Source organism: Chiloscyllium punctatum, chromosome 44, assembly GCF_047496795.1.
Source record: "Chiloscyllium punctatum isolate Juve2018m chromosome 44, sChiPun1.3, whole genome shotgun sequence".
NCBI classification, from domain to species: Eukaryota; Metazoa; Chordata; class Chondrichthyes; order Orectolobiformes; family Hemiscylliidae; genus Chiloscyllium; species Chiloscyllium punctatum.
The window spans coordinates 44,460,804-44,485,709 of record NC_092782.1 but is presented as its reverse complement, the minus strand read 5'-3'; the positions used below and the strand labels follow the sequence as shown (position 1 = coordinate 44,485,709).

Below are 24,906 nucleotides of genomic sequence, written 5' to 3'. Positions count from 1 at the left end.
ATCCATCGAAAACAAATAAATCTGTACTCACACTTTCCCATGTGGTCCTTTGGTCTGGCTAACCTTTAACAACATGCTGATGGCTGTTGGGACATCTCTGGTCCCTCAGCGACTCCTCTCAATCCTGCAGACTATTCTGCTGCCTTGGACTGAACGTATATTAGTTTGTGAGTAAACTCAACATTGTCCCTGGTAGGGCTGTCAACCTTTGCTCTGGAGGATGTATCTGCTGTTTCTGGCCCTTTTTCCTGCATGTACGCTATTTCTTCAGGCAATCTTTGCGAGATAAAGTTGAAATCTTTGTGTTCTTGGAGGCTTCCTTACTTGGTCCTTCTCAACTAAAAGCTTGTGATCTGTTTCTATTGTCACATTCAGACCAAAAACCTTATTTGAAAGTCTCTCAGAAGCCCGTGTCGTGGAGACAGCCTCTTTCTCAATCACAGTATAACATGTTTCTGTGTCTGACAGCTTTAGAATAGTCAGTTCACAGGTGGAGTTGCAGAAAGGTGAAAAGAAATGAAGTCTAAATTGGGTGAATACTGCATGTACGTGAATGCATGGAGCATAGCCAATAGGGTGTTAAGTGTTCTTGGTGATCAAAAAAGATGGGAGAGAAAAAAGGAACATGGCCATATTGATTAAGGAGGGAATTGTGATGCTGCAGAAAGGGGACATCTAGAGGTTTCAAGGACATCGATTGATTTTTCCAGAGCTTGGTAGTAAAGAGAAAGTAACCTCATTGCTCAGTCTACAGACAACCGGCTATTGGGAAGGAAGTGTGAAAACAAACCTTCACAGAAATTACAGTGATAGCTGCAAGCATTATTCAGATGGACTCTAATTATCAGAACGTAGAAATGGATAATGGTAGTGAACAGTGACAGGCAATCGTTCCTCAGCTATGTTTGGGATAAAAAAAAATTCAAAAACAGAATGTCTCTAAGTCCAACAAGAAAGTAGGCAGTGCAAGAACTGGTTTTTGGGAACAAGGTGGGCTAGATAGACCACATGACAGTGGAGAGAATTTAGAGGGCAGTAATTATTGTATAATAACGTTCAGGATGACAGTGAAAAAGGACAAAGGACAATTGGAGAAAGATTAATTAACTCGGGGACAGTTGACTTCAATTGAGCAAAGAGTGGGCTGGACAGACTGGAGCCAAAGGTTGGCCGAAAGACCTGTAACTGAACAGTGCATCTCCTTCACTTGAGATGGTTCTAGCACAGTTGAAGTATGCTCCCTCAAAAAAGAAATGTCAGGTAAACAAATCTGGAAAAAGTTTGCTTGTGACCTGTGTCAGATAGAAGAACCAAGGTGAACACTGAGCTTCAGAAGTAAGGTGAAAAAGTAAATTAAGTATCAAAGAAGGATTATGAAAAAAGACTAACAGCTAACATAAAGTGAAATCCCAAAGTCCTCTGTCAGCACATACACAGAGTATTTATTATAGTAGGTGGTGCCTATGGCACTCCTTATTATTAACCCCCTCAAATCCTTATACAACACCATCTTTAGGGCTCTTGTGGTGTAATGGTAATGTCTCTACTTCTGAGCCAGAAGATCCAAGTTCAAGTCCCACCTACCAAAGGTAATAGTATGTCCAAATGGGTTGATTTAAAATATTCAGAGTCTTGTGATGTCCCTATCTCTGGGCTAGAAGGTCTAGGATCAAGTTCTATCCGGAGGTGTTATGAACCAGAGTTGTGTCATAATACATCTGAACAAATTGACTGAAATAATTAACCTAAAATAAATAACCTCAGCCTCTTCAAGGAGGGTGTATAGGACCAGGACCGCTCCTGCAGGAATGCCAAGGCATTCATGTCATGCCAACTGAGTAAGCAACAGTGTTCATTCCACTGCAACTCTCACAGTTACCCTGCCGTCATCTCAATCACTACATATTACTTCTAACCACTGGCTGTAACACCTTCTCTCTCTTTCACCTTGCAGATACCAGCAAGATATCCACCACCTCATGGAGAAAAGGCTGGCTCCATCAGAAGCCATCTCCCCGACTCTGAAGATGGCAGTATGGAGGCCTCAGCAGAGGCATTGACAAGGCTGCCTTACTGAAGCCCTCACTTAGTGGTGGGCATCTCATTGTGATAACTCTGCAGCTGGCCAGAAAGAAACAGCCCAGGGCCCTGGCACTCGGAGGACTGCAGGAAACCTGACACTGCCTCAGCCCCAGGCAGGAGAAGAGCAATCAGGGACTTGTTCATATGCACCGGGAAGAGTAGGAGCTTCAGACAGGGATGGAGGAAGCAATGGTCGTCATTATCCTGAAGCTGTAGCAGTGCAGCAATTCTTGCCTCCATGGACAGATTGCTGGATTAAATGGGGAGCCAGGTCTAGCCACCTCAGGGTATGCCGCAGAGGTGCAAGGCATTGCTCCTAAGGACTAAAGGCATGATGACAAAGATGCAGAGAACTTAGAGGGTGAGGCCATGAGGATCCCCACACAGATCCCTCAGATGTCTCTTCTCAGCATACTCCAGGGCCCTCCATGGCTGAGCCCTCTACCTGCCCCCTGCCTGTTCCCCTCTGACCCTTCAAAGTTCCAGCAAAGGAGGGTTCATGTGTCACTGGCAAGTAGTGTCTGAGGCTGTCTGGGCTGTTCACACATTACACGGCCAATCCTCCAGGGCTGCCGCCAGGGTCTCTCCACCCAAGCAGCCCCTCCCCCTCCCCGTTACACCAATCCCCCTTTTCTACCTAGTGGATGGAGCCGACAGACTGACAGTAGCTTATCCTCTGAACGATCTAATTGGAAAGTCCTGGATGATAAGTACCCAGACCTCCGACTGAAAATGTACATCTCCCCAACCATGTTCACTGTAATCCCCTCCCCACCCTTGATTTTGTGACTATGGAGGCACAGGACTGAGCGTGACCCATCACCTGTACTGCAAATGCACACACACCCCAAATGAATCAACTCGACAGCAAGTCTATCCATAATCAAGTCCCTGGACTGGTATGGGTGACTGCTCTTGACTCACTGGGCTGAGACCCCAAACTGACAAGTGCCTTCATGGACTTTGGTGAGGACTGTTCCTCTAAAGCTTTGAGACATGGCTGCTTGCTTACTGCACTTGCCATGTTAGCTGCTGTGAGAGTGATGAAGCATATTGCTGTAGAGCAAGATGTCTACTGCCTTGACTAAGGAATGTTGACCGCCAAGGCAAGCTGCTTGGTCGCACGACTGCAGTCATTAGCATGGCAAGGCATGGGATGTTGTGAATATGCAGGGAGGCACAAACTCAGTGAGGGCTAAGAGATCAAGCTATCAGCTCTGAGATGCAAAGTGGTCGAATCCATGAGCCATTTGTGCACACAGAGTGTCCTTGCAGCAGCCTATCAATGCTAGTTGCTGGCTCATTCTCGAGGCCACATCTGTTCTTCCAAAGACGCCTACAAGTGGATTGAAGAGGTGCCATTAATGTTGTGATGGGCTTGCAAATGTAGTACCCCAATGTCCATGGACAAGAGATACAAGGGGCTGGTGCCCGTGGATCTGTCATTGCCTTTCTCATACTCTATTATCTCCCATTTCCAAAATGCTGTGTCCAGATATTTCATAGGTCATTGGCCCATGGCGAATATCTTGTAACACCTCTTTCAATCCCAATTCCTATTCTTTTCAATCCTCATTTCAACAGATCTATTAAAATGAAACTGGAATGTATTTGGATGCTGCTGCAATGTTCCATGTTGCCAAGATTGTTCATTTCAAACCTTACTGGGAGGCATTAATTGCTGGCCTTCACTCACATGCATCAACTCTTTTGCGAAAACTGCCTACCTCCAGACAAACAAAGCCGTCGTTTCAGTCTGAGTCACTAGTTTCTCTGAGAGGATTTTGTGAGCAATTGGACTGCTGTTTTTCCAAAGTCCAACCCTGTTTTCACAATACTTCACAGAGTGGTCCTGCAGAGCTACGTATATGGCCAGAGACAGCCAGTGAGAACAACAATTGAGAGGATTACTGATACTAGACTATTCTTCTTGTTTCATTGGCAAGTGTCCCTTGAGCTTCCAGGTGACTAGAAATCTGAAAACTGAGTGATATTCTGTTAAACATAGTCACAGACTGACTGATATGTGTTTCCTGCTTAACAATGAAGCAAATCATTCTTCTTTGCTCAATTAGGAATGGATGATAAATAGCGTCGAGACTGACACCTGTACTCACTGCAACCTTAACGTGACTATGTGGCTCTTCAATTTGCTACATATCTACGATTATTTGCTTCATGCAACAAATGTATTGTACAAAGCTGTTCAATTGGTTTGGGAGGTAATATTGAAGAATCATCAGCAAGAGGCTACAAAGTATCTTGCAGAATAATTATGAAATAGATGTAGCATACATTGAAGTCACTGTGCATTAGTGGTCGAAGGGGCTGAATTTTTAAATCTTGCCTTAAAGATTGCAACAGGAATATTGTGTTTATTTCCCACTGCAACAGAGCTCAGACAGGTCTTAAGTTCAAAACCTTATGCCACCTCACAGGATTACCATTCATTAGAATTCCAACCAATCACACACTGCGTCAATCAGATATCTCACCTTTATAAACGTTATGCAGCGAAATAACATGAGAGCTCAGAGAAATCCCAGGTGCAGTTATTAGCTTGGCAAAGTTAGCTGTAGTTGTAAAGTTGGAGCTGCACCTGTGAATAAGTACTCAAGTGCAGTTTTCAGAGTCTAGAGGACTGTGGATCAGAAAGAGGACGGTAGTTGACCATAACAGGAGCAGTCGTTGAGACAGTCCAAGATGGAATAGCTCTTGAGAGGGTGCTTGAAGGACTGATGGGCAAAAGTAAAGATTTATAATCTCTTGTGAAGATTAATGAGGTTTGGTCCCACCAGGATATGAACTTCTGGGAGGAACAGCTAAGAAATCGGAGAGATTTGTCTTGAACACATTTGGTATTTGAAGTTGGTTGTGGCATATTCAATCACAGTATATTTCCCATGTTTGCCACATGTTAATTCTGGGTGGAAGAATTATGTCGTATGGCTTGTAGATTGCATAACTGGGCGAACATGTATTAAAAAGACCAATTTAAACATTTCACATTATTTTTGATTGTGAACTACATTGAAAATAGGACAACATTATAATTATGGACTGAGGAAGGAATTGCTGTACATATCCAAATGGGTTATGTACATTTGGAAACAGTTGGTTTCCAGAGTCACCACAAATATCTAGCACACTGCCTCAGTACAGGATGATTGTGCAGCACAGTGCAGTTGCTTGTTCAAAATGGTGGAATCTTGTGGCTTTATTTTCTTAATAAACCCTTTGTATCTCACCGTTGTCTACTGTAAAAATAAAGGTTAGTGATCCTTAACATAAAGTTGACAGTCTAGTCTGAAATCATGATATAATTTGAGGCTTAGCTGTGAATGTAATGTGGTTTGAGGGCTGATCCAGGATTTATAATCCACAGGCAGCTAACAGTACATGAATTTGCTGAGGTTAAGGCTGGCTAAGCTTTTCAAAGTGAATTTTACTTTTAAATGTTGAAAAACAAAATGGTTTTGTTGGTATGACTTTTATGGAAAGAGAAGAGTTATTTTGAAGTGATTTATAAACATTGATTAAGGATAGGGCAATAGCATTAGCAGAAAAATTGGAGTTAGAGTCAAAAGCGAGGACTAAGGAAGTAGATGAAGAGTCTCATTCGAGTCTAATCTGGCATAACTAGAATTCAGTTGCAGGTGAAGCATCTTGAGAAAAAAAAGAGACAGATAAGCTTTTTGAACTTGAACTTCTAAGAGAGAAAGAAATCAGGAAGGATGAATTGGAAAATCAAATGCTTATGTTACAGGCAGCAAAGGCATCCAGTAGTTTAGATGACGAGGGGAGTCCTATTCAGAAGTTGGGTTTCATCAAGATTCCCTGTGATCTTAAATTTATGGAAGACAGGGTAAAGAGATATTTCTCTCAATTGAGAAAGTTGTCAAAGGTTTGAAGTGGTCAAAGAAAACACGAACAAATGTCCTGACTGGTAAAGTGAAAGATGTTTGTTTCTAGTCTTGCAGAAGAACAATCTTCAGATTATGAGACAGTTAAAACTGCATTACTTATTACCTATGAGTTTGTTCCTGAAGTTTAACAATTAAGATTTTGGACAGTAAAGATGAAATCCAGGCAGGTATTTACTGAATTTGCATTATGAGACTAATGATTTCATTCACTAAAGTTAGAGCAAAGTTTTGGTAATGAGGGAAATCCTGATTATGGAAGAGTTCGGGGATAGTATTTCAGTAACAATTAAGTCCTATTGTTTGACCATCAGGACTCTAAAGTCAAAGAGGCAGCAGTTCTTGCAGATGCATAAGACATTTCTCATGGACAGCTAAGTTTCATAATCTGGATTAGTGGTGCTGGAAGAGCACAGCAGTTCAGGCAGCATCCAACGAGCAGCGAAATCAACGTTTCGGGCAAAAGCCCTTCATCAGGCTTTTGCCCGAAACGTTGATTTCGCTGCTCGTTGGATGCTGCCTGAACTGCTGTGCTCTTCCAGCACCACTAATCCAGTATTTGATTTTCAGCATCTGCAGTCATTGTTTTTACCTAAGTTTCATAATCTGTCATATGAGTGGCATGGTGCCACAATAGTTAGCATTGCTATCTTACAGCACCATCCATCCAGGTTCAATTCCACCAGCGGGTGACTGTATGTGTGGAATTTGCATATTATCTCTGCGTCTGCAAGGTTTCCTCCGGGTGGTCCAGTTTCCTCCCACTGTTCCAAAGATGTGCAGGTTAGATGGATTGGCCATGGGAAATGGGCTTTATGGGAACAGGACGGGGGCTGGTTCTGGGTTTGGGTGCGCTGTTGGAGAGTTGGTGCAGACTCGATGGGCCAAATGGCCTCTTTCCAAACTGTAGGGATTATGTAAATCTATGAAACTAACAGGGTATTTGGATAAATGGACAAAACTTTGACTGTCATGAGACATCAGGAGCTGTTTCAGTTAATTATAAGGATAATGTAGACAATCAAATGGATGTTAGGAAACCTGCATGTTTTAACTGCCATTAGATAGGGCATTAGAAGCAACTTGTTGGAAATGGAATAGCAGACAATTAATAGGAATCCTTAATAATGGATCCTTATAAAGTACTCTGTCAGTAAAGGAAATAGATGTTAAATCAGTAGCAGTGGTGCATATGCCAACAATTTCTACAGGGATGGCTGAATCAGAACATGATGCTTGGCAGACTTCATTGCATTTAAAATTTTTACAATAGGAAGAGAGAAGAATGCCAAAGATGACATGTGGCTTATATTTAAAGGAGCAATCACGCCATCGTTTTGCAAGAAAGAACCTATAATGATTGTTAACCTGAGAGATATTGTATGGCTCAGAGTTTATTGTTTGCAAAGAGTCTAGATCATTAGAAAATTCACTTAATCAAAGTGTTATTAGTATACAGTATCAATGGGAAGTGTATGTGTTTCCCAATGCTTAAGGTAAATTTAAATTGTACATTGATAAAGGGATCTTGTGTGGTCTCAATTGTTCCTAAATTGCCTTTTGAAGATATGAATATTATGTTGAGAAATTACACAAAGGCCAGCATGATTTTCCCACCAGCCGAGAAGGAGTGCCCTAATTCCAAAATTGTTTCTGTGCTTATAAATTCTTTATATATTTATAACCCAATTGAGCAAAGGATGGGGTCAAGCAGAAGTACTCATTCTTCAGTTCTGAGGAAGGGTCACCAGACCTGAAACGTTAACTCTGATTTCGCTTCACAGATACTACCAGATCTATTGAGCTTTTCCATCAATTTCTGTTTTTGTTTCTGATTTACAGCATCCACAGTTCTTTCAGTTTTTATTCATGTATCCACATCCATAATGGACAGGGTTAATGAGACTTGACATCAAACCAGAACACTTGCCAGTGTTGAAATACAGGATACAACAGCAGAAATTCAGGCAAGATGGCAGTTTCTAAAAGATTATTTAAAACTCCAAAAGGACTGGAAGATATGGTTTGTGAATTGTGCAGGGAACTAAAACTATTGGAAGGACAAATCAAAGTCTGGAAGAAGCAGTTTTGCTTGTTGCTTAGAAAAATATATCAATAAGGCACATTTAGAATGGGATGAGGAAGAAGTGAAAGATCTTAAAGTATGCAGAGATTAAATCTCACACTTACAGTGGAATGCAAAAAGCATTTCCATAAATATATTTGTGAAAATGAAAGGGTTATCTGTATAGCCTGTGATTTACTATTTGTTAGAAATTTCTGATAAGACCTTATTATATTTTTAAACCCATTGTAAAGAAACCTTCATTATGGTGAAGCATTATGGTGAAGGAGATGAGTGTCACGATGTACTCTAGTTATTTTTTTTTCTGTGCAGCATTTGTTGTGAAATGTAACATTCACAGCTCAGTCAGATCAAATTTTATTCAACATCAGAGTCCAAGGTGAGAGACAGTTAATTGATTAATATGTGACTTGGCTGAACCTTATGATTTAGATAACTGAACGATGACCTTAGCAGAGACAGGACTGACTGAGGCGTAAGAGATCCCACCATGAGAACATGTCTGTTGAGCGAGAATAACCCTAATCTTAAGAAAGCAATCAATTTATGCAGAAGCTCTGAGGTCATCAATCACCAAATTGAGTATATTCATGGGGCAAACAGATTGTATTAAGCTGAGAGATTCTCCAGGCTGAATGAAAACAACAGACTGGGAAGAGGACAAAAATAGTTACAAAAAAGGCAGCAGAAAGATTAAAGTCAAAGAACAGGATGCACCAGCTGCAGAGAGCCTCATAAAAAAGAAAAGAAAGACACCCTGTGTAGGGAAAGCAATGCTTTAACAGCAAGAAGCTGAATCACTTTGCAAGCAAGTGTTTAGCTAGAAGCAAAACAAGCCCATAAATAGAGCCATGGGAGAGCTATCATTTAGTGATTCTGGTGAATCATTTTATATCATACATTTGGTTGGTCCTCGTCATGCAGTGGTAGCATCCCTACCACTGGACCGGAAGGCCTGGGTTCAAACTCCACCTGTTCCAGAGGTGAGTAATAACATCTCCAAACAGATTGTTGAGAACAATAGTTTACAGCTAAGTACAACATGTTGGCCTCGTTAGATCTGAAGGTGAGAAATAATTAGTGACTGTTGGAAATAATGAGTGCAGAAGGAGAGTGTCAAGCAAACGTGCAGCTTCAGATAACACCAGTGCGTTGTGCTGTATCGTGAATTTTGTAGACTTGTGTACAGTGGCTCAAGGTGGTGACTCAAAAATGCAGCCCTTGAAAGTAAGGTTGAAGCTGTATGATGAAATCTACTTATGTCAAGAGGCCAAGTTAAGATGACTGTCCAATGAAATGGGATGATTTAGAATCTGGAGTTCCAGATGGCAGATATTAAGCAAAATTCACTTATTTCAGCAGAAGCAAGTCTAACATTTGGTCTAATGATTCTAAATGTGCAAGAAGGAATTTGTAGTGTTCTGTAGTCCACTAAGTCATTGACTGAAAAGTAGATCCTAGAAGATTACAAAGATTTTTTCTGGTCTTGGATGTCTTTCTGGTAAACGTCTTCATCCTGAAGAGGATGAGATTGTGACAGTAATCAATAGAGAAAAGGCCGAAAGGAAACTAATGGATGTAAAAACCAGTAAGTCCCCTGGACCTGACGGGATGCATCTTACGATATTACAGAAAGTGGCTAGCTACAGAAATAGTAGTTGTACAATAATAATCTTGCAGGAATTCTTAGGTTCTGGAAAAGTCCCATATTTGGAAAATTGCCAAAGTAACACCTTTATGGAAAAGGGAAGGAGAAAAAAAACAGGCAACTATAGGTCAGTTCATTTAACATCTGTTATTGGGAAAATGTTAGACTCCATTGCAAAGAATGTAATAGAGAGCATTTAGAAATGGATAATATCATCAGGCAGAGTCAACACTGATTTATGAAAGGCAAATCATGCCTGACAAATTTATTAGAAGTCTTTTACGAAGTACCAAGCAGAATAGACAAAGGGGAAGCAGTTGATGGATCAATATATTTGGCTTTTTAGAAGATATTTAGTAAGGTACCACATGTTAGGCTACTTAGTAAGGTAAGAGCCCATGGTGTGGTGATAGTATTTTAGAGTGGATTGAGGATTTGCAAACAAGAAGATAACAGAAAGTTGGGGTAAGGGGGCCATTTTTAGACTGACAATCTAAAACTAGTGGTGTACCGCGGGGAACAGTGCTGGGGCCACAGTTATTTACAATATAGATTAATAGTTTGGATGAGGAAAGTGAATCTACTATAGTCAGGTTTGTGGATGACACAAAAATGGATAGAAAGGCAAGTGGTGAGCATGATGCAAAGAGTCTGCAGAGGGAATGGATAAAAACTTGGTATATGGAATATAATGTGGGGAAATGTGAGGTTATAGATTTTGGCAGGAGACGTAAAGGAGCTGAATATTATTTAAATGGAGAAAGACTGCAGAAAGCTACAGAAAAGAGGAACTTGGAAGTCCTCATCCATAAATCACAAAAAGCAAGTTTAATGGGCAACAGGGAAGACAAATGCAATTTTTGGCTTTTACTTAAGGGGAATGGAATGAAATTGTAAGGAGGTTTTGCTGAAAATATGCAAGGCACTAGTCAGCCCACAGCTGGAATACTGTGAACAGTTTTGGTCTCCTTTATCTAAGGGAAGAAATATTGGCACTGGAGGAAGTCCAGCCAAGTTCACAAGGTATGGAGGAACTGTCTTATGAAGAGAAGTTGAGTAGATTTAGCTTGTACTTTGGAATATAGAAGAATGAGAGGAGACATTAATGAAACTTAGAGGGTTCTTAGAGGACCTGATAGGGTAAATTTGGAAAGGTCATTTTCCCTTGAGGGAAAGTCTAGGACCAGAGAGCCTAATCTCAGAGTAAGGAGTTGCACAATTAATACAGAGATGAAAATGAATTCTTTCTCTCAGAGTGTTGAGAATCTGTGGAATTCTTTATCACAGGGGGCTGTTGAGGCTTGGTCATTAAGTATATTCAAGGCTGAGATAGACAGATTTTTAATTGATAACTGAATCAGGGGTTATGTAGAAAAGGCAAGAAAGTGGAATTGAGGATTATCAGAGCAGCCATGATATCATTGATTGGGGGAGCAGACTCAATGGGCTGAATGGCCTACTTCCTTTCTTCATTTCCTTTCCAAATATGAATCTCTTTACAAGAGCACTGCTAGGTTTATGCAGTGGTACTACAGCACATAATGGGAAACAACTTTCATAAAAATCAAACTATTCTGATGACACCATCAATGCTGAAGTACTATAGTCTAAATGATAGTCACCTTGATATGAGATTGAGCTTGGAACAACCTTTATGCAGCAAGGACAACATGTTACAGATGCATCCAGAGAATTAACACAAACTGATCAATGCTATGCTCAGCTAGATTGAAGGTGCCTGGCAATTGTGTTTGCATTTCAATCAATACCTGTCTGGAAGAGACAATGTGACAATTGAGTATGACTACAAACTACTTTAAAGCATCTTCCTCAAACTGCTTTTCTGTCCTCCAAAGTATCCGCAAAGGATGTCACTTAGTGTGGAAAGATATTATCCGGAAGTGACATAAAAATAAAGGGACACATATCTACATTGCTGACATTCTGTTGATAACTATGTTGCCTTATGAAGAAAGTTGAGAATGCTAAAACAGAGAGCTGAATTTTATGTATTTTTGGCTATGTGTAAGCTGTACTGAGCTTTTTGGAGGGTTTCTTGCCATGGGGTTAGGAAGTTTCCTCGCTGTATCTTAATCAAATTTGCTGCATGAATTACTTATCCCACCTCATGGCACCTCTCACTTTCAATTTCAGCCCCATCTTACCTCATGCCCTTCCAATCAGTGGCTGTTCCAAAATTTACCGGCATCTCTTAAGCCTGTGCCATCTTTAAAATCCCACTTTGTACCTGCATAAGATCTGTCAGTCTGGACCTGACTTGGACCTGGTGTTTTGATCTCCCTGCCTAAGAAGGATCTATTTGCCACAGAGAAAGTTCAGGGAAGGCTTACCAGGTGGACAACCAGGAGTGGGACTGTCCTATGAGGTTTGAGTTCAACTGGGCATGTATTCACTCAGGTTTAGAAAATTGAAACATTTAATTCTAACAGAGATGGGCAGTCTAAATGCAGGAAGGCTGTTTTCTACAGCCAGCTGCCACAGTCTCAGGATACAGGGTAGGCAATTTGGGACTGAGATGGGGAAACATTTCTTCATTCATAGGGTAGTGCGCCTGTGAAATTTTATATCACAGAAGGCCATGGAGGCTGTCACTGAATATATTCAATAAAGACATAAATTTATAGGGACGAAAGCAATGAAACGGTATGGGAAGAAAGCAGAAATACAGCATTGAAATAGAGGAATAGCCAGGAGAATATGGAGTAGCAGAGCAATCTTGAAGGGTTGAGTGACCTACTTTTCACTTTTGTTTCTACGTCAATGTTTCTGCCTCTACGTCTTCCCCAGTCAAATAAAAATGTTGAACAGGCAGTGAGAATTGCCAATGGGTTTATGCAGAATTTGAACAATAGAATTTGATACAAAGCATCATTGAGTTGAGAAATAGATATTTGGAAGGTTTGAAAAGTGGTTCAGTACAAAAAAGCAATGTCATGTCACATGCAAATTACTCGCCCAATTGTGCAAAAACAACCAAAGCCAGAAATACTAAGTGACAAGATCAAACTGAAATGGGCAGAAGCCAAAATTAATTTTGATATTACAAAACAAAGAGGTGCGGATACTGAAGTTCTGAAACAAAAACAGAAATTGCTGGATAAACTCAGCAGGTGTCGCAGCAACTTCGGAGAGAAAGCTATGCTAACGTTTTGATCCTTCTTGACAAATCATTGCCAGAACTGGGTAATGGAGAGTCAGTCAGAGTGCAAACATTCAATGCTCTCAACAGATATTAACCCAACTGGCAGCTTAGAACTTGTGTAGAGTAGTTGTCGTTTTCATTATATTCAGTAAATGTGAGTGATCAGATACATCATTAAAATCATAGAACATCTACGTATTTCCAGAGAAGCTGTTCATTCACTGCAGGCAGTTGATCAAGAAGAATATTTAGATATTCTCTACCCTAAAGGGCAGTGGTAGCTTTATCATGAGCATGTTCAAGATTGAAACTGGATGATTTCTGGAGACACATAACATAAAGGGATATGGAAATAATGCAGATAAGTGGCAATGAAGCAGAAAATTAATCACTGTCACCTGATCTGGCCTACATGTGACTCCAGACCCACAGCAATGTGATTGACTCTCAAGTGCCATTTGAAATAGCCTAACAAGCCATTCAGTTGCATCAGTCATGACAAAGTCTCAATAAAAAAGTGAAACCGGATGGACCATCTGGCATCGACCTAGGAATTGGAAAAGACAGCAGCAGAAACAGCCCTGACAACTCTGCAAAGTCCTACTTACTCACATCCTTACTGCAGAAAGGAAGTTTGAGGGGGATCTGCCTCTGGAGGTAGTATGGGCTGAAGTCAGAAATAGGAAAGGTGCAGTCACCTTGTTGGGTGTTTATTATAGGCCCCCCAATAGCAGCAGAGATGTGGAGAAACAGATTGGGAAACAGATTTTGGAAAGGTGCAGAAGCCACAGGGTCGTAGTCATGGGCGACTTCAACTTCCCAAATATTGATTGGAAGCTCTTTAGATCAAGTAGATTGGATGGGGCGGTGTTTGTGCAGTGTGTCCAGGAAGCTTTTCTAACGCAGTATGTAGATTGTCCAACCAGAGGGGAGGCCATATTGGATTTGGTACTCGGTAACGAACCGGGACAAGTGGTGGGCTTGTTAGTGGGTGAACATTTTGGTGATGGCGACCACAATTCTGTGACTTTCACCTTGGTTATGGAGAGAGATAGGTGCGCACAACAAGGAAGTTTCTACAATTGGGGGAAGGGAAATTACGATGCTGTAAGACAGGATTTGAGGAGCATACGTTGGGAGCATAGGCTGTCAGGGAAGGATGTGGTGGAAATGTGGGACTTTTTCAAGGAGCAGATACGACGTGTCCTTGATATGTATGTACCGATCAGGCAGGAAAGAAATGGTCGTGTGAGGGAGCCTTGGTTGACGAGGGAGGTTGAATGTCTAGTAAAGAGGAAGAAGGAGGCTTACATAAGGTTGAGGAAACAAGGTTCAGACAGAGCAGTGGAGGGATACAGGATAGCCAGAAGGGACCTGAAGAAAGGGATTAGGAGAGCTAAGAGAGGGCATGAAAAATCCCTGGCGGATAGGATCAAGGATAACCCCAAGGCATTCTATGCGTATGTGAGAAACCTGAGATTGACGAGAACGAGGGTAGGTCCGATCAAGGACAGTGGTGGGAGACTGTGTATTGAGTCGGAAGAGATAGGAGAGGTCTTGAACAAGTACTTCTCTTCAGTATTTACGAACGAGAGGGACTGTATTGTTGAAGAGGAGAGTGTGAAACGGACTGATAAGCTAGAAGAGATATCTGTTAGGAAGGAAGATGTGTTGGACATTTTGAACAACTTGAGGATAGACAAGTCCCCCGGGCCTGACGGGATATATCCTAGGATTATGTGGGAAGCAAGAGAGGAAATTGCAGTACCGTTGGCAATGATCTTCTCGTCTTCACTGGCAACGGGGGTGGTACCAGGGGACTGGAGAGTAGCGAATGTTGTGCCCCTGTTCAAAAAAGGGAATAGGGATAACCCCGGGAATTACAGGCCAGTTAGTCTTACTTCTGTGGTAGGCAAAGTAATGGAAAGGGTACTGAGGGATAGGATTTACGAGTATCTGGAACGGCACTGCTTGATTAGGGACAGCCAGCACGGATTTGTGAAGGGTAGGTCTTGCCTTACAAGTCTTATTGAATTCTTCGAGGAGGTGACCAAGCATGTGGATGAGGGTAGAGCAGTGGATGTAGTGTACATGGATTTTAGTAAGGCATTTGATAAGGTTCCCCATGGTAGGCTTATGCGGAAAGTCAGGAGGCATGGGATAGAGGGAAATTTGGCCAATTGGATAGAAAACTGGCTAACCGGTCGAAGTCAGAGAGTGGTAGTAGATGGTAAATATTCAGCATGGAGTCCAGTTACAAGTGGAGTTCCGCAGGGATCAGTTCTGGGTCCTCTGCTGTTTGTAATTTTTATTAATGACTTAGATGAGGGAGTCGAAGGGTGGGTCAGTAAATTTGCAGATGATACAAAGATAGGTGGAGTTGTGGACAGTGAGGAGGGCTGTTGTCGGCTGCAGAGGGACTTAGATAGGATGCAGAGCTGGGCTGAGGAGTGGCAGATGGAGTTCAACCCTGCCAAGTGTGAAGTTGTCCATTTTGGAAGAACAAATAAGAATGCGGAATACAGGGTTAATGGTAGGGTTCTTGGTCAGGTGGAGGAACAGAGGGATCTTGGGGTCTATGTACATAGATCTTTGAAGGTTGCCACTCAGGTGGATAGAGTTTGTAAGAAGGCCTATGGAGTATTATCGTTCATTAGCAGAGGGATTGAATTCAAGAGTCGTGAGGTGATGTTGCAGCTGTACAGGACTTTGGTTAGGCCACATTTGGAGTACTGTGTGCAGTTCTGGTCGCCTCACTTTAGGAAAGATGTGGAAGCTTTGGAGAGGGTGCAGAGAAGATTTACCAGGATGTTGCCTGGATTGGAGAGTAGGTCGTACGAGGATAGGTTGAGAGTTCTCGGCCTTTTCTCGTTGGAACGGCGAAGGATGAGGGGTGACTTGATAGAGGTTTATAAGATGATCAGAGGAATAGATAGAGTAGACAGTCAGAAACTTTTTCCCCGGGTACAACAGAGTGTTACAAGGGGACATAAATTTAAGGTGAAGGGTGGAAGGTATAGGGGAGATGTCAGGGGTGGGTTCTTCACCCAGAGAGTGGTGGGGGCATGGAATGCGCTGCCCGTGGGAGTGGTAGAGTCAGATTCATTGGCGACCTTTAAGCGGCATTTGGATAGGTACATGGATGGGTGCTTAATCTAGGATAGAAGTTCGGCACAACATCGTGGGCCGAAGGGCCTGTTCTGTGCTGTATTGTTCTATGTTCTATGTTCTATATGTTCTATCTGGGGGCAAGTGCCAAAATTGGGAGAGCTGTCTCACAGACTAGTCAAGCAACAGCCTGACGTAGTCATATTCAAGCAATCTTACAATGTCCCAGTCACCACCATCACCATCCCTGGTTATATCCTGTCCCACCGGCAGGAGAGACCCAGCAGAAGTGGTGGCACAGTGGTGCACATTTGGGAGGGAATTGCTCTGGAAGGCCTCAACATTGACTCCAGACCCCACAAAGTCTCATTTCATGAGCTTAAACATGGGGAAGGAAACCCCCTGCTGTTTGCCATGTACTGTCCTCCCTCAGGTAATGCATCAGTACTCCTCCCTGATGGATGAAACTGAGGCTAGCAAGAGTGCAGAAGTATTGTCTATGGGGGATTTCAATGTCCACTGCCAAGAGTGGTGTATTGACCGGTATATTGTGAAGGTTAAGTGTCACCTCTCAGGCACCTCCTCCTATCTCTCCATGGACCATGACTCCACATTCGAACACCAGGCTATTAAATTTGCAATGCTCACTGATGTCATCTTATCTTGGGATCTACCCTCACCAGCCTTCAAGCTCATAGTTTCCCAATCCCATACAGCTGCTTCTACCTTCCTCCCAAATCCATAACTAGGACTGCCTGGGCAAACCCATCGTTCCTGTACCACAGAACTTATCTCTTCTTACCTTGAATTGATTTCTTCCCCTGTTGTCCAGTCCCTTCCAACTTACATCCATGATTCTCCTGATACTTTATGTTAGTTTCAGAATTTCCATTTACATAGAACAGTACAACACAGTACAGGCCCTTTGGCCCTCGATGTTGTGCTGACCTTTTATTCGACTCTAAGACCAAACTAACCTACATCCCCTTAATTTAACTATCATTGATGTGCCGATCCAAAAGTCGCTGAAATCTTCCTCGTGTATCTACTACCACTGCTGACAGTGAATTCCATGCACCCACCACTCTCTCTGCAAATAACCTACCTCTGACATTTCCCCTAAACCTTCCACCAATTGCCCTCGGAAAAAAGTATCTGACTATCCACTCTATCTATGTCTCTCATCATCTTGTACACCTCTGTCAAGTCATCTCTCATCTTTTTTCATTCTAATGAGAAAAGCCTTAGCTCCCTCAACCTTTCTTCATAAGACATGCTCTCCAGTCTGGCCACATTCTGGTAGATCTCCTCTACACCCTCTCTAAAGCTCCTACATCCTTCCTATAATTCAAGGGCACTAGCTGCTTTCTCTTCACAATGGATGTGTAATCCCTCTACATGCCCACCTCCCCATCAGGATGATCCTAGGGCTCTTCACTTCTTCCTGGAGAAAAGGCCTCAGCTATTCCCATTCCCCACCAGTCTCCTCCACCTTGCCAAGCTTATCCTCACTTTGAATAACTTTTCCTTTCATTCCTCTTACTTTCTAGGTCAAAGGAGTGGCCACATGTGGCTACCTGCATGGACCCCAATTATACCCATTTTTTTAGAATACATGGAACAGTCCTTGTTCCAATCCTATCGGGTTCCTCCCTACAACTCTCTCTTTGGTACATTGATGACACCATTGGTGCTGCTTCTTTCTCTTGTCTGGATCTGGAAAAAGTGAGAAATTTTGCTTCCAATTTCCAACCTGTTCTCACTTTCATGTGGTCCATCTCTGACTCCTCCCTTCTCTTCCTAGAAATCTCTGTTTCCATTTCTGGGGATAGGCTGGACCCCATTATCCACAACAAAACATTGCCTTCCACAGTTACCTGGAATACACATCCTCACACTCTGCTTCCTGTAGTGACTCCATTCCAATATCTCTTTCTCTGTCTCCATCATATCTGTTGTGAAGATGCTACTCTCTGCATGTGGGTGAGGGTGGGGTGGGGTGGGGTGGGTGGGGGTCCTCAGACATTTTCGCCTGTTTCCTTAACCGTTGATTCCTTGCCACCTGGTGGACAGGGCTCTCAGATGAATCTGATCCATTTCCTGCACTTCTGCCCTCACCCCTTTTTCCAATAGGGTCCCCTGGTCCTTACTACCCTATTAACATCCACAGCCATTCTGAAGAAGGGTGACTGGACTGGAAATGTTAACTCTGCTTTCTCTCCACAGATGTTGCCAGACCTGCTGAGTTTCTTCACCAATTTCTGATTTTGTTTCAGATTTCCAGCATCAAGTTCTTTGCTTTATTTTACTAACTCCTTCCTCAGCAACTGTACCTTCAACTGCCTAGAATGCAAGCTCTGGCATTTTCATCTTAACCTCTCCACCTCTTTACCCTCTCTGCTCCTTGAAGATGCTCCTTAAAGCCTACCTCTTTAATGATGACTTTTGTGGCTTGCCACCAGCTTTCCTTTTGATAATGCTTCTATAATGTACCTTTGGACATTTCATTGTGTCGAAAGTGCTCTATAGCAGAAAATTATACTTATGGATCCAAGGTTATTGTATGACTTGAGCAATATTACGTCCATCCTAAGTAAAAGCATGGACATCCCAGTCAGAACCACATCAAGTTAATCTGGATGCCACATCAGCATAAGATTAGCTTGGGCAGGACAGTAATGTTACATATAGTTGAATTTTTGACCATCACTCACGACTGAGGTTCACAAATGAAAACCAAAACTAGGTACATCTTTAGTCAATCTGATCCAACACCACTATTAGACTGGCTTGGTACATTCTGTGCCTTTTCTGTCTACTCTCAAACCTCAGCAGTTGCCAATGTTATCAAATACTAACTATAAGAAAAATGCTCTGAGTTGGGAAGTGGGCAAGAAGTAAGCAACTTAGCACTGAATGTCTCTAGTCACAGATTGAAACGTGGGAATTTGGTCACTGAGGGAATTTGTTTCAGTGAGGTAGGAAATGATGTTCTTCCCTAAAAAGACTGGTCTACGAGACGGAGCTCGAGGCCAACAATGGGTGTGAGAGTTGAAACCTGAAAGCATTGATTCAGTGAGTAAACTTTGTTTTAACCGGCACCTTATGAACCAGCACTCTCGATAAACCAGCAAAATTATATACCTGCAGTATCGCAGTCTCCACAACGTTAGAGTGGTCAGTTGAAGGTGTGAGTGAGGAGGCTCTCTACCAGTAAGTTTCCTTATTGCATAATCATTTAAGTGATTCATACTGTAAATAAAGTATAATAGTGATGTATACATCCCCTGCATTACGTTTCTGTTACTAAATATGTGTTTTTACATTAATTATGTGGACCTCCTGATTATCTGGAACATTTGATCAACTAGTATGCTCCTGGTCCCATAGGTACTGGTTAATAAAGGTTTCTGTAGTTAAGTAAGCAGTTGATCAGTTTCAAGGTCTTTTTCTCTATTAATAGGGGCAGTATTTCAGATTGATACAGTGGATATGTTAAGCATTGTGATAAATTAGGCCCAACCTTTTTTAACCTCTCCTCAAACGAAAAGGACTCCTCCGTGCCCGGGAACAAATTACTGAACCTTTTTGGACTGCCTCCAATGCCAGCATATCTTTCCTTCGATAATGGAACAAAAACTGTTAAAGTATTTTAGCTATGGTCTACTTAGTACTTTGGATCAATTAGCAAGAATTCCACATTTTTATAACCCATTCCCTTTGAAATAAAGGCCAACATGTCATTTGCCTTCTCTTTTACCGACTGAACTTGTATAATCAGTTTTGTGATTTATGCATAAGGATCCCCAAATCCCTCTGTTCTGTGATTTCAGTGTTTCTCAATTTAATTAATATTTAGCTCCTCAATTCTTCCTGCTAAAGTGTTTAATCTCATACTTTCACACATTATATTCTAAATGCCAAGTGTCAACATCACCATGTGTCTTTTCAACTATTTTTTGTGTCATCTGCAAACTTGATGATAGTATATTCACTTCCCTCTTCCAAGTCATTAAGAAATATTGTAAATAATTGTGGCCCTATCACTGATCCCTGTAGCATTGCATTAGTTACAGTTTTCTGTCTTGAAAATGCCTCAGTTATCCCTTCAATTGGTCAGCTGATCCTGTATCCATGTTAATATACTACCCGTAACACAATGGGATCTTGTCTTATTGAGTAGCCTTATATCTAGTACCTTATCAAATGCCATTTTGAAATCTAAATCTATTATATCCACTGGTTCCCCTCTATCTATCTTGTTTGTTAGTTTTTGTAAAGAATTCTATAAAACGTTTTAGGAATGATTTCCCTTTCATGCTGGCTCTGCTTGATGATATTGTAGATTTCCAAATACTCTGCTATCATGCCTTTTATAATAGACTCTAATATTTTCCCAATGACAGATGTTAAGCTAACTTATCTGTTTTGGCTCTATCCTATTTTGACTGAGTGTGTTACAATCTAAGGATTCTTGGAAGTTACTATCTGTACATCCATGATCTGCAGAAACTTCAATTAATATCCCAGATTGCAAGTCATCAGGCCTTATCAGCCTTAAGCCTCATGAGTTTCCTTCATACCTTTCCCTCTAGTAATAGCTTTTGTATTTATTTTCTCACTCCCTTTTGCCCTTGATTTTTTGGTATTTCTAGAATGCTATTTGTATCTTCTATTTATACAACTCCTCTGCCATTTCCTGGTTCCCCATTATTATTTCCCCAGCTTTATTCTCTAAGGGGTCCCTCTCTTTTTAAGTATTTAAAGAAGATTTTATTCTCAATGTTATGCACTAATTTATATTCTGAGTTTTATTATTTTTATCTTTGCCGTGTTTTCTTTAAATTCATAATCTTTGAATTAGCACTAATCTTTGCCACATTGTATGTTTGTTCTTTAAATCTGATACTAATATTAACACCCTCGCTTAATTATGTTTGTTTTATCTCTTTTCTAGAGTCCTTCTTCCTCATTGGGATATATCTTTGTTTCAATTCCTGAACTACTTTCTTAAATACCTGCCATTCTTCATCAATCACAATTCTATTTAACATCTTTTTGAGTTCACTCCTGTCAACTCTACCTTCATTCCTTTGTAATTATCCTTTATCAAGTTTAGCACAGTTATCTCAGATTTAACTTTCTCACTCTCAAACTGATAAGTAAAGGGCATAGATTTAATGTATCATAGAATTTTACAGTACAGAAGATGCACTTCGGTCCAACAAGTCTGTAACACCAAAACAATATAATTGCCCACACAAGTCCCACTTTCCCAAGGCCTTGAATATTATGACACTTCAAGTGCTTCATGTACTTTTTAAAGGTTGTGAGGTTACCCAGCTCAACCACCATCCTGGGCAATGCATTCCAGATTGATGGACGAATGTACACACACACAGGCGCGCGCATACACACACACACACAGACACACACACACAGACACACACACAGACACACACACACACACACGCACGCGAAAAGGCCTTTCCTCAAAACCTTTTAAACTTGCTGAGTTTCATCTTAAAAGTTTTCTCCCTTGTTCTTGACCCTTCAACTAAGGAGAACAGCTGCTTGAGCATTCCCCTCATAATTTTATACACATCTATCAGTTCTCCCTTCAACCTTCTCTGCTCCAAAGAAAATCACCTGAGCTTATCCAGACTCTCTTCATAGCTGAAGTGCTCCATCCCAACAACATTCAGGTGAATCCTGTACCTCTATATTGTGGTGACTAGAACTGCACACAGTACTCCAGCTGTGGCCTAACCAAAGTTCTGTACAGCTCCAACATGACCTCTCTCCTCTTATACTCTATATTGATAAAGGCAAGTGTCCCATTGGTCATCTTAACTATCCTAATAACCTCTCCTGCTAGCTTCAGGGATCTGGGACAAGCACCTCAAGATCCCTCTTCCTCTGAACTTCCTAGATGCCATTCATTAAGTTTTTCCTAGTCTTGTTTCTTCTTTCAAGGTATATCACCTCACATTTATCAGAGTTAAATTCAATCTGCCACTGATCTGTCTATCTGACCAACCAGTTTATATCCTCCTGTAAACCTAACACCTTCTTCCTCACCATCAACACTTGGCTAATGTACAAACTTACTGCTCATTCTTTCCACACTCTCATCTATATCATTTATGAATTTCACACACAATAAGGGACCAAGCAATGATCCCTGTGCTATGCCACTGCGTGCTGGGCTCCAGTCACACAAATAGCCTTCTACCGCCACTAAACCACTTTTGGATCCATTTTGCCAAGTTCACCTTAATCTGATGTGCCTTTGCCTTTTTTATCAGTTTCCCATGTTGGACCTTGTCAAAGGCCTTGCTGAAATCCACATAAACTACGTCAACTGCCCGGCCTTCACCTAGACACTTCTTCATCTCTGTTAAAAATTCCACCAGATTGGTTAGACAGGACCTCCCTCTGACAAAGCCGTGCAGCCTATCCCTGATCAAATCTTGCCTCTCCAAGTTGAGATTAACTTTCTCCTTCACTATTTTGGAATCATAGAATCCCTACTATGTGGAAACAAGCCATTCGACCCACTGAGTCCACACTGACCCTTCAAAGAGCATCCCACCCAGACCTACTTCATCTCTATAGCCTTGCATTTCCCATGGCCAATCCACCTAGCTTGCACATCTTTGGACTGTGGGAGGAAACCGGAGCAGCTGGAGGAAACACAGGGAGAATGTATAAACTCCACACAGTTGAGAGTTGAACCCGGGCCCCGGTGCTGTGAGGTAGCAGTGCTAACCACTGAACCACCTATTTTCTCCAATAGGTTCCCTACTACTACTGATGTACTGATGTTGGTTTAACTGGTTTATACTTCCATAGCCTATCCCTACCATTCTTCTTGTAAAGCATTAATGAGGTATTCTTCAGTCCTGTGGCAACCCGGTCCTGTTTGGATATGCACTCAATATGCTAATCTGTGGAGATATGAACTAAAAGCTGGAAAATAGTATTAATTTGAAAGCTCTTCTACAAATATCATGTATATGATAGGTATTACCTGTCTTTGGACAATTTGCACAGTTTCTATTCTCCTCAAGCTTTCTGCAGTGTTGAGCTTTCAGCATCCGACATGAATTTCACTTTTTCCTGACATCCACTCTGTGACATTGAGGAGCTCTAGTTTTGGAAGTCCCATCTATTTTTACAGGAACATATCTATTCTAAGCCCTCACTAGGTCCTTGCATATCACCCATTGTTTTTATCTTCTGTGTATTAATTATGATTTTATAAACATTTGAGAATAGCAAAATGCTAGGTGGCATTTAGTTTAGAACAACACTAAAGAGAATAGAAAGATAGAGTCAAAGACCCATACAGCATGGAAAGAGACCCTTCCGTCAGTGCAACTCATCCATGCTGACCAGTTTCCTAAACTGACCTAGTCCCATTTGCCTCCATTTGACTTGTATCACTCTAAACCTTTCTTATTTATGTACCTGTCCAAATGTCTTTTAAATGTTGTCATTGTACTCGCGTCTACCAGTTCCTCTGGCAGTTTGTTCATATATGCATCATCTTCTGTGTGAAAATGTTGTCCCTTGGGTATCTTTAAATCTTTCCTCCCTCACCTTTAACCTACATCCTCAAGTTTTGGACTCCCCTACCCTGGTAAAAAGACCTTGGTTATTCAACTTATCTATGCCTGTCATGATTTTGTAAACCTCTATCAGGTTATTCCTCAGCCTCCTACACTCCTAGGAAAAAAAATCCAAGCCTCTCCTTATCACTCAAACCCTCCAGTCTTGGTAATGTCTTTATCAATCTTTTCTACATCCTTTCCAGTTTAATAACATCCTTCCTATAGCAGGGCGATCAGAATTGTAAGCAGTAATCCAAAAGTGGCCTCACCAATGTCTTGTACAGCCGCAACATGATGTCCCAACTCCTACACTCAATGCTCTGATCAATGAATAGAAGAAAGTGAGGACTGCAGATGCTGGAAAGTCAGAGAATTCATGGTGGGCATTCATGATGAAGGGCTTATGCCTGAAATGTCGACTCTACTGCTCCTCGGATGCTGCCTGACCTGCTGTGCTTTTCGATCCTGATCAATGAAGGCAAGTGTGCCAAATGCCTTCTTCACCAACCTGTCTACCTCTGATGCCACTTTCAAGGAACTATGTACTTGTACCTCTAGGTCTCACTGTTTGACAACACTCCTCAAAGCCCTACCATTAACTGTTTAAGTCCTGATATTAGGCAATTGTCTAGGTTAGTAAGGTAAAAGACAACATCTAGAGCTGATAAACACTGACGCAACACACTAGGCTGTAAGGCCAGCAGCATAACATTCCAGCTTCTAGTTAACATCCCAGGTAAGCAGGATAACACTCAATGCTAATGCAGAAGATAAAAATTTTCTAGAACCAATTATTTTCATAATCATCAAAATGTTTTTAAGTATCAGTTTCCCCCAATTGTACAGCCTCTTCAGATAAAAATAAAGTTGGTCCAAGACTTATTTTCTGTGACTTTTAGCCTTTAATTGGAGGAGCTCATATTTACCTCAATCAGGAAATCTCCCGTTCTGAGTCCAGCTTTCCATGCCACTCCTTCCACATCCACAGATTCCAGGTATTGCAATGCTGGGAATGCTGGTGTGGGGGTAAACTCTTCAATTGGAGTCTCCGCTGTATAAAAAGAAACAGTCTAAATAAATCAATTACATTCGCTTTTGCTGACTCTCTTACTTCATTTTACTGAGTGCTTCTACAGTCTTGATTTTCTCTCATCTTTAATTTTGAAGCATTCTGAAGACATTTTGAGATGCTAATAGTGCTAAATAAATATACTTATTATTCATGTTATTATATTGTTGTTCTTATTTGGCATGATTATTGATAGATAGTTGATTAAAAT

General features: G+C 41.4%; 1 protein-coding gene across 1 annotated transcript in view; it reads right to left on the bottom strand.

Annotated features, from left to right (window-relative positions):
* shank3a (SH3 and multiple ankyrin repeat domains 3a) overlaps window positions 1-24,906 on the bottom strand; it is a 973,942-nt gene that overhangs the window by 173,997 nt on the left and 775,039 nt on the right. The window contains exon 17 of the mRNA XM_072562789.1: window positions 24,553-24,677. Coding sequence (XP_072418890.1) covers window positions 24,553-24,677 — 125 coding nt within the window. The remainder of the gene's footprint in view (window positions 1-24,552; window positions 24,678-24,906) is intronic.